Here is a 10,055-nt window from a genome sequence, read left to right as displayed (position 1 = left end):
CATGTTTCCTCGAGTTTCGTTCGATAAAGTGAATTAGATTTCCCGTAACAGATTCGTCGTACATTCCATTGATGATTTTGAAGATTTCTATCATCCGGCCTCTTTGTCTTCTGTATTCTGTGGTTGGTAGCTTGAGTTCCCTGAGCCGCTCTTCATAACTTAAACCTCGCAGGGATCCAACTAGCCTTGTGGCTCTTCTTTGAACATTTTCTATACTGGTCTTATGCTTTTTAAGATTTGGATACCAGATTTGGTTCGCGTACTCTAGGTGGGGTCTGATTAATGCTTTGTACAGTTGTAGAAATACTTGTTTGCTGATGTTAATAAAACTTCTGCGGATTAGGGCAAGAATAGAGTTCGCTTTCTTCAACTTCATACAGATGTGCTCTTCGAAACTAAGTTTGCTGTCGGTCATTATTCCCAGGTCTTTCTCTTTGTACACACTCTTAAGATTTTGGTCTTTGTTAAGATTGTACGTTCTCTCTGATGTGGTCTTCTTCTTTGATGTCAATGTCATCTTTACACATTTCTCTGCGTTGAACTCAAGGAGGCTCGTCTTCGACCATGTTCGGAGTTCTTCTAGGTCTTTCTGGAGGATTAGTTGATCTACTGTTGAGATCTCTCTGTAGAGCTTTGCGTCGTCTGCGAACAGTAGGAGTGGGGACTGAACCACGTCTGTCATTGAGTTGATGTAGATGATGAACAAGACTGGTCCTAGTACCGATCCTTGCGGTATTCCGCTCAGTACTGGTTCCCATCTTGAAGGAATTTCGTTTACCATCACTCTTTGCTCTCTTCCATTGAGGAAGCTTCGGATCCAGTCGTGGGTTTTACCTCCAATTCCAAGTTGATGTAGTACTCTGAAGAGTCTCTGGTGAGGGACTGTGTCGAAGGCTTTTTTGAAGTCAAGGTAGATAATATCCACTTCGTTATTCTTATCTAGCGCTTCTGTCCAATCGTCCATTGCTCTTAAGAGCTGCAGTGTTGTCGACCTTCCAGTCATGAACCCATACTGTTTCTGACTAATCAGGTCGTTTGTCAGAATATGGTTCATGAGGTGTTTTCTTACAAACTTCTCCATAACTTTGCAGCATACGGATGTCAGGCTAACCGGTCTGTAGTTAGCTGCGTCTTTCTTTGGTCCTTTTTTGTAGATCGCTGAGATGTTGGCCCTTCTCCAGTCGTCCGGGACTGTACCTGTTCTCCAAGATTCGTTGAAAATTTCTGTGAGATATTCAGCTATTTTTTCTCTTGCTTCCAGCAGAACTCTAGCGTGGATTCCGTCATATCCTGGTGATTTCGTGTCGACTAATTTTTTTAGTTGCTCTAAGACTTCACTTGTTGATATATTGATGTTGTCGATTTGGTCTCGGTTTGTGACTGCAATGTCCCAGTCTGGTTCTTCTTCGTGGACAAACACAGATGCGAAGAACTTGGATAACGTTTCTGCTTTCTCATAGTCACAGCTTGTCCTGTTTCCGTCCTCCCTCTCAAGGTCGGGGATGGTTTCCCTTGTTTTCGTTTTCTGGTTGACGAAAGACCAAAACGCTTTCGGGTTGCTCTTGCACACCGCTGCCACAGTTTGTTCTTTTTCATGTTTGCGTTTTCTAGTTAGCTTCCTGACCATGTTCCGTCTTCGTGCGTACTCTCGATATGACCAGTCCGAGTTCTCTTTGATGAACTGCTTCCATGTCTTCTTCTTTTGTTTGATGGCTTCTCTAGTTGCGGAGTCAAGTGGTAATCTACTTTTTTCTCCTCTTGTTATTTTTGTCAATGGAACGTGGTTCTCCACTGCGGTCTGGATCGTGTCCCGGAAGAGCTCCCATTTCTCGTTTACATTTTGGGTGACTGTGGAGTTGGTGTCTAATTTAGATTTCAGGTACTTTCTGATGGCTTTGAAGTTGGATTTCCTGTAGTTTCGGCGATACTTGATGTCAGTTCCTACAGTTAGAGCAAATGATGTTTTGGTCATTACATGATCGCCTTTTCCTAAGGGTGCACAATGGTCTATTCTCTTTGGTTCCAGGGAACTATGCGTCAGCATTAGATCTAGCAAAGATGGTCGGTTGTTTCTGGCACTTCGAGTTGGCGTCTTCACATGTTGTTCCATGAAAGAGTCCTTCACGGCTTCCAGGAATCTCCATTCGTTGCTCTCTGCTTCACCAGTTGCACGTGCCACTTCCCAATCAATATCTGGATAATTGAGGTCGCCTACCACTATGAATTTTTTCCTTGATCTTCCGATATTTTTCAGATACTCGTTGATTTTCGCGTTGTTTTCGTCGCAGGATCTCGGGCTACGATACATGTTTACTACTGTTAAAGCGCTGCCGGCTAATTTGATCTCAAGTTGTTGGATCTCGGTAATGGATTCCTCACTTATCAAGTTATGTTTTAGGTCGTCTCGGATGTAGGTCAGAAGTCCTCGTCCATTTTCCTTTGGGTTCATATTGGTACCCTCCAGTGAATAGTTGTCAATTTTGTGCCATAATGGGTCCCATGGTAGAGTTGAGTTCTTTGGTTTTGCCTCTGATAACAGGATAATGTCCGGTTTGACAGTTGATCCCTCAATTTGTATCCTAAGTTCTGATGTCTTCTGGGCACTTAGTGTGTCCACGTTGCTGAACCAGAGTTCGAGGTTCCGTCTGTATGTTTTTTTCTGGCTCTGACTCTTATTATGGTTTTCCCTCGGACGATGTGCACGTAGTCTCCTGTTTCATTTGCTGTCAGGTTTTTTGCCCTCTGTACTAGTTCTCGGACAATTTCTCGATCCTTCATACTTCGGTCTGGAGAAACTCTCAGGTTGACGAGTCGTTTTTCCTTCCCCTTCAGTTTAGTCAAATTCTGTAGAACTTTTGCAACCTCTTCCTCTGTCTCGAATGTTACCATCAGTGGTCTATCTTTTGCATTTGGGTCATCTTGGGTGGGTTTCTTACCAAGTCTCTTGCATTTTTTGGCTCGTAAGTCTGGTAGTTCAATCTCGCACAGTAATGAGTCAACTAGTTCGTCGTCTTCTTTGAGTCTCTCTTCTTCTCCCTGTTGGTTGTCTTCCGGTGCTCTGTGAATTACAATGTTCTTCCTTCGTCTACTTTCTTCCTCCTGTTCTCTTTTCTGTTCGGCAGATGCTTCTAGGATTATTTCTTTTATAGGTTTCACCGGTTGCTGAGGAATAGGGACCCAATTTTGGGCGGTAGATCCGCTCGATTGGGGGACTTCTCTGCTCTTCTGTCCGTTCATTCATCAGCGCTTTGACCGAGTTCATCGTGGTGTTTAGGTCGCTACGTAGTTCTTCGACATCATTCCGTGGATGTGTTGCCTCTTTTATGGTTGTCCTGGCGAAGTCGATACATGCATCACAACACCAGATAACTTCTGCTCTGGTCATGTATTCATAGGCTGCGCTTGGCATGTTGATACATTTGATACAGTAGTGTTTGCTACAGAGGTCGCATTCAATTATCTTGTCATTGGGGTCTATAAACACTTTCTTGCATTTCTCGCAATTCCAGCCATCTCTTTCCTCTCCACTGGTAGAAGTTAATTGTTTCGTCCGTTTGGGTGGCATTTTCACCTTGTCAGGGGCGAGTATACCACCACCTAGGCCGCACCGGAACAGAAGTTCCAGGAAGCTACCAGAGCAGAGGTATACACGCGCTAGTGACTACTTGGAGTATACCACCACCTAGGCCGCACCGGAACAGAAGTTCCAGGAAGCTACCAGAGCAGTGGTATACACGCGCTAGCGACTACTTGGTGCCTGTACTCTTGTTTCTCTTCTTCTTGTTGTTTCTCTTCTTCTTGTATGTAACTCTGGGGGAGTTACATACAATGTTGTTCCAACGGAGTTTGAGCTCACTGTTGATTTCCGTTTGGCAACTGATATAGAAATTCACGATTTTGAAGCTATGCTTGATAAGTGGGTTGCAGAGAGTGGCCAAGATGTGAGCTGGGGCTCTAGATTCCCGAATTCGGTGCTGAAAGATCACTCAAAAACTGAATTGAATCCAGAAACTAATACTTTCGGGCGCGCTTTTCTGAACGCTTGCGATAAATTAAAAATTGAAACGCAAGTCAGAATTTTTCCGGCGGCAGCTGATAGCGGGCATCTGAGACTTTATGGCTATGACTGCATTGGATTTTCACCCATTGGATTTTGAGGCCCTTTTCGATTTGTTTTCAATCGATGTTTACTGCCAATTATGATCTTACCTAAGGTTTGGTCCACTATCTTTGAAGACCATTCATATGGATACTTATTTTTTTTGGTCAAGCATGTCTTGTTCTTTTCAAGCGCCTGATCGAGGGCCAACCAACCAGTGGTGTTAAAACCCTGTGAACCGCCCCTTGAAGTACATTTTTCTTATGCTCAAGCGGTGCACAGCTGCGAAAGTTCAGGATTCTTGTGTCAGTTGTTTTTTGATACCAATGAACTAGATTCATGTTTTTGTGGCTCTTTTGTTTCTGTCTTACCCATTTCCACAATGCTGGTGTTTTAACTTAGTTTTAGAAATATTTTCATTGATTTTTACGATTTTGATGATAATGAAATATGGGCATTGGCGCGTGCTCTGTAACATTGTTCCAAAGCGTATTCCGGGACGCAAAATGTGTTCTCTTAGAGAATAGATATTGGTTTTGTCTTAATTCAGCCAATAATTTATTCAATCTCTATTTAAAATCATCTGGTACACCCATTCTCTTATAGATATGGGAGATATGGGAAACATATATGACGAAAACTCCACATTAGAACGTTTTCGCGATTACTTGAAAATCCCGACTGTAAAGGGCTATGGAAATCACGCCCGCTGTATCAGTTTTCTCAGAACCTGTTGTGATCAATTAGGCTTTACTGCAGAGATAGTTGAGTTGGAGGACGGTAACCCAATTTTGTATACATCTTTTCAAGGAAGTGACAAAAGTCTACCCGCCCTTCTTTTGAATTCTCATTACGATGTTGTTCCCGCTGTTGATGCAATGTGGACAGTTTCGCCTTTCGGTGCTGACATGACGGAAAATGGAAATATATATGCACGAGGTACTCAAGACATGAAATGCGTAGGCATGCAATATCTTGAAGCACTATCGCGTCTCAAAGCGTCAGGATATGTTCCAATGAGGTCAATATACGTTTTGTTTGTTCCTGATGAGGAAACTGGCGGAGAGAAAGGCATGGGCCTTTTCGCTGCGACCGAGCTTCTAAAGTCATGGCATGTTGGTTTTATTATGGATGAAGGCTTGGCAAATCCTTCGGACACGTTCCTTGTCTTTAATGGGGAGAGATCAATTAGAGTTCTGAAATTTTTCTTCAAAGGCAGCGCAGGTCATGGGTCGCGTTTCATAAAAAATTCGGTCGGTGAAAAAATAAGCAAGTTTCTTCAGATTCTGTACAAGTTCAGGAGCGAACAAGAAGAGAAATTAGAAAATGGAGGGTCTTGTATTTCTTTGGGAGAAGTCAGTACTTGTAATTTGACAATGGCCTCTGGGGGAGTTACATACAATGTTGTTCCAACGGAGTTTGAGCTCACTGTTGATTTCCGTTTGGCAACTGATATAGAAATTCACGATTTTGAAGCTATGCTTGATAAGTGGGTTGCAGAGAGTGGCCAAGATGTGAGCTGGGGCTATAGATTCCCGAATTCGGTGCTGAAAGATCACTCAAAAACTGAATTGAATCCAGAAACTAATCCTTTCTGGCGCGCTTTTCTGAACGCTTGCGATAAATTAAAAATTGAAACGCAAGTCAGAATTTTTCCGGCGGCAGCTGATAGCAGGCATCTGAGACTTTATGGCTATGACTGCATTGGATTTTCACCCATGAACAACACCCCGACTTTGCTTCATGACCACGACGAATTTATAAACAAAGATGTCTATCTGAGAGGCATCAAAATTTATGAGACAATCATTACTTCATTGTCATCGTGCTAAATATAGAAAGTATACAAATAGCTGAAGTTTGCTTAATACGTGCCACTATTTATTCTATTGAACGTTAAATTTGTATTCTGGTTATTTTTGCGTCTTATTGATTGATCGCTTATTATCTTGAGCTTTTCTTGTGCTTATAAACACCACAAGTTGATATTTAGATTATTCAGAGTAATATAATTCTTAGAGGTCGGATGATTTTTCTTTGCCAGAAGTTTATTAGAGTTTGTATGTTGGTGGTACAGTTTTTGTTAAGAGTTATTTGATTAATTTTAGAGGCTACTGATTAATTAAGAGGATTAAGTAATTTGCAAAACTATGCCTTAAGGTGTGTTAAGGTTTCGGAAGTGATTAGTAGCCAACAAAATTTAGATCACAATTTTTTTTGCTTCATTTTTTTGCCAGCTAGTCGTTTTTGTGATACTGACATTGGATCAAGTAATACAAACCCACGGCTCTGTAAGGGTGGTTCTGATTCTTTTAACTTTGATTATACGCAGAAAACACGTGTTCATCTCTAATTTGACCTCGCAAAAATTTCAGATATATATGCCATTCAAAAGATTAAAAAGGACTCACAGATATGATGTCTCGACAAAGAACGCCCTTCTTGTATTAGTTGAGTTACTGGACCAAAAAGAGATAGAATGTAGTGTGTCTATTGACTCGCCTGCGCAAGAGTGCCTGGACATTGTATTGAACAGATTGCAAGGTGCAGAGCGAGGGATTCTATTTTGGACTACAGTACCTGAATAAACAAAAGCACAGGTAATTTTTCAAACATTATCATTTCAATATTTTTTGATATTCTGACACAATAAGAAAGGAGTTTTGGGATGTTTTATTTTCAATAAGTTGCATCAACTTACTAAGAAATATCAGTGCTGTCTGTAAAATTTGGATTAAAGGACTCCCTCCCTTCCCCCCCCCCCCCCCCCCACCCCCATAGCAATTGTTTTATGCCGAATGATAATACCTGCCAAATTAAGACGTTGGGAGGAGGGGTGTATACATTAACACAATAGATCCCCAATTGCACCCTTGCAGTTAAGTTATCGTTTTTATTTGCAGGTATCGCTGGCTAGAATTAGACAGATGCCTGAAAAAACAGCTGGAGAAAGCTGGATCTCTTTCGAACCACGTTTTGCGCTTCGGTGTTATGTACTACGTGCCAAATGTCAATAAACTCCAAACAAAGCAGGCTCGTCACTTATACTTTTTGCAACTTAAAAGACTGGTCACAGAGAACTCCTTAAACTGTTCATTGGACACAATATGCGTTTTGGCAAGTTATTCACTACAAGCGGAGTTTGGAGATTTTGACTCAGAAGTGCATAACGTCAGGTTCCTACAGAATTATCCAGTATTTCCAAGTAAATTATATGGAAATGCGCCAGAGGAATTGTTTGAGAAAGTTCTTAAATTGTACAAAGAGAGACAGGGATTACCTGGTGAACAAGCAGAGATGTGTTATTTGACAGAGTCACAACAAATTGAAGATTACAGTGTTGAGTATGTGGAGGCTAAAGTGGACAGGACAAAGGAAGATGTTTCTGTTGGTAAGGACAAAATTTGCATATTTTTTAGTCGATAATAAATCTGTATGAGCCATTTTATTCAATAAGTCAACTGAGCAGTGATTGAAATTTCGAGAAAGTGCGGAAAGAAATTGGAAAGATATACAAATGAACCTAAAAACATTGGATTACTGCTTTTCAACATTCAAGAGTAGAAATATGAAAGGTGTAATTTAGATGCCGACGCTTCTTTTTTTGGGGGGTTGATTACGCTGGTCTTTAAAATTTACGTAGCGTATTAGGACAAAACGATTCGTTTTCCTGGATAATATGATTTTCTAGGAACAAGTACGCTTGGTCTTGTGCTTCGGTTCCGACCCGAGGCGTCGGAGTCAGCTTCAGGAGGAGAGGGAACAGACACGAAGCAGTTTATCAGTTGGTCCAAAATCCATCAGATGAACTACAAAGACACGTCGTTTTTAGTTGTACGTCTGGATAAGAGCGAGTTGAAATTTGTGGCTAAGTCTAACGAGGAGTGTCGCTATTTGTGGGTTCGCAGTATTGGAAACCATCAGGTGAGACCAGGTCCAGACTTAACTTGAGATGCCATTCTGAAACTAGCCGTTAAAATGATTAACTATCAACTAATCAAAGATTACTTATGTATAAATAGACCGGCGCTCAACGCCGATGGAACTTGGTTGCAGTATGTTAATTTTACAAGACCCCAAGAATGAATTCAAATATAATCATTTATTCAAAATTTTGCATGAATGCTATTAGAACCAAAGCTAGAAACCCATTTTAAGCGACAAAACAGCTATTTAGTATACAGTTTAAATGTTACTTCAATCGAGCGGAGATTTGATTTCTCAGTAGTGAGGCTAAGCTACAAAAATAAGGTTGAAAAGGGGGTAAAGTTCAAAAAATTACTCATATTTTGTAAAACAAATATATTCTTAGTCAAGAAAACCATTGCCTCCTCTAGAGGAAATGCTGATGCAAGAAAGAAAATGCCACCTCTCAGCTGAAAATAAACTACAATTTGACAGAAAAAATGATAAAATTGTGGCAAAGGTTCAAAAATTCACGAATTTTCAATACAATTTTTTTGGACAACAAAAGCGGTAAGCTTTTATATAAAACGCCAAAAAGATCTAACCCTAGCTCCTTAGGACTCCATTTGGTCATGTCATTAGTGAGGTTAAATAATAAACCTAAAAAGCAAATAAAACTCAAAATTTCAAAAACCAATGGTCGCAAACGCAGGGTTGAAGCCATAAAAACAACGCGTTTGGAAAACTGTTTGTATTATATGTTCATTGGGCCTCATTTGCACGTTAATGGGATCTGTCAATAACTGAGCAATAATCTGAAATCATTCTGGTCTAATACCAGCCTGGTAATTAACATACAAAGAACAAAATTGCCGGAAAAATTAGAAAAAGACTGCCCTTTGAAACAATTCCAATGTTCATTTTGAAAACCCACGATTAAACTGAAACTTGTATTGATATTGCTGCAGATCCTTCAAAAAATGCGATTGTTTCATTTGTTAGCGAAATGTTTACTTTGACAAAACGAAGTCAAAAATAATTTAAAGAGTTTTTATAATTATCCAGCTAAGTTAGAAAAATCCGACAAAGTTAAATCCAGAATACTCTCATAGTTGGTGGAAGTAGTAGCAGCGCTCTTCGGCGTTTGAGAATATTGTGTCATCAGTTTATTTTAGGTTTGTAAATTTAGCCGAAATTCGGATTCAGCAGTTCAGCAATACTCTTCTGTCTTTAAAAGTGAAACCAATAACACTAGTGTTAACATATTTTAACGCAAAATTGAAAAAAAATGCGGCAAAATTACGTCAAATGTGAACAAAAGCAACAGAAATTTTAACCTCGATAACTCCGTGGAAAAAAACGAAATTCAAAAAATATCTTTGTAATTCTATATTATACGCTGAGGGGCTTTCTAATGAAACAACTCTACGATGAATATATCGATCGACGAAAATTGACTGGACAAAAAACCCCATTTGAGTATCTAGCTCCTCGCCCACCAAGGTGGTTGGGATCATTGAGACATTAACTTAGTGTACATTGCCAAACTGTTACTTGTGTTGCAAATGATTTCGCCGTTAAAAGGTGAGTCTCTTTTAGCTAATAATTTTTCGGAATCTATGTATCTCGATCTCATGAATTGTAATCAGCGCGGTCATAAGGTGCATCACGGGAAGGGAATGATTTAGTACAGGTATTGGGGGGGGGGGGGTGAATTTAATATTCATGTCTTGCGTTGTACTAAATTTAAACCCGAAGAGTTTGCTTTTTCAAAACTATTAGTAGTATAAGCACCGAGTAACTGTCGTATACTCAATGAACTGGGATCAGGACGAGATCAGGGTGTGCAAATAGTTAAAGTTGGGAAGGTTCCATATAGTCAAGTGTAGGTTTAATTGTATGGTTAATTTTAATTGCTCTCAAACTAATTTTGAGGCAATTATTGCAGTCGCTTGTCTTGTGTGAAAGTTTAGATTGACCGGTTTGACTGTTCTAGTGGTCTCTGCGTCTTTGACTTTTTGATATCCGTATCGGATTATTTAAATTGTTC

At 40.1% G+C, this 10,055-nt stretch overlaps 2 protein-coding genes across 2 annotated transcripts in view; both read left to right on the top strand.

The window, feature by feature from the left end:
• Nucleotides 1–4,616: 4,616 nt before the first annotated feature.
• LOC142337151 (aminoacylase-1-like) lies at nucleotides 4,617–6,126 on the top strand. The gene has a single exon (XM_075386256.1). The coding sequence runs from the start codon at nucleotides 4,708–4,710 to the stop codon at nucleotides 5,929–5,931; it is 1,224 nt and encodes a 407-aa protein (XP_075242371.1). The 5' UTR covers nucleotides 4,617–4,707; the 3' UTR covers nucleotides 5,932–6,126.
• A 367-nt stretch (nucleotides 6,127–6,493) lies between these two features.
• The window catches only part of LOC142336298 (tyrosine-protein phosphatase non-receptor type 21-like), a 44,520-nt gene continuing 40,958 nt past the window's right edge, over nucleotides 6,494–10,055 (top strand). Inside the window, exons 1-3 of the mRNA XM_075385014.1 lie at nucleotides 6,494–6,699; nucleotides 7,003–7,490; nucleotides 7,791–8,023. Of these exons, the coding sequence (XP_075241129.1) occupies nucleotides 7,091–7,490; nucleotides 7,791–8,023 (633 nt within the window). The 5' untranslated portion in view covers nucleotides 6,494–6,699; nucleotides 7,003–7,090. The remainder of the gene's footprint in view (nucleotides 6,700–7,002; nucleotides 7,491–7,790; nucleotides 8,024–10,055) is intronic.

The sequence above is a fragment of the Convolutriloba macropyga genome, chromosome 3 (genome assembly GCF_964194025.1).
Source record: "Convolutriloba macropyga chromosome 3, txConMacr16.3, whole genome shotgun sequence".
In the NCBI taxonomy this organism is placed as follows: domain Eukaryota; kingdom Metazoa; phylum Xenacoelomorpha; order Acoela; family Convolutidae; genus Convolutriloba; species Convolutriloba macropyga.
Note: the sequence above shows the minus strand (reverse complement) of the source record. Positions and strands in the feature narration are given on the sequence as shown.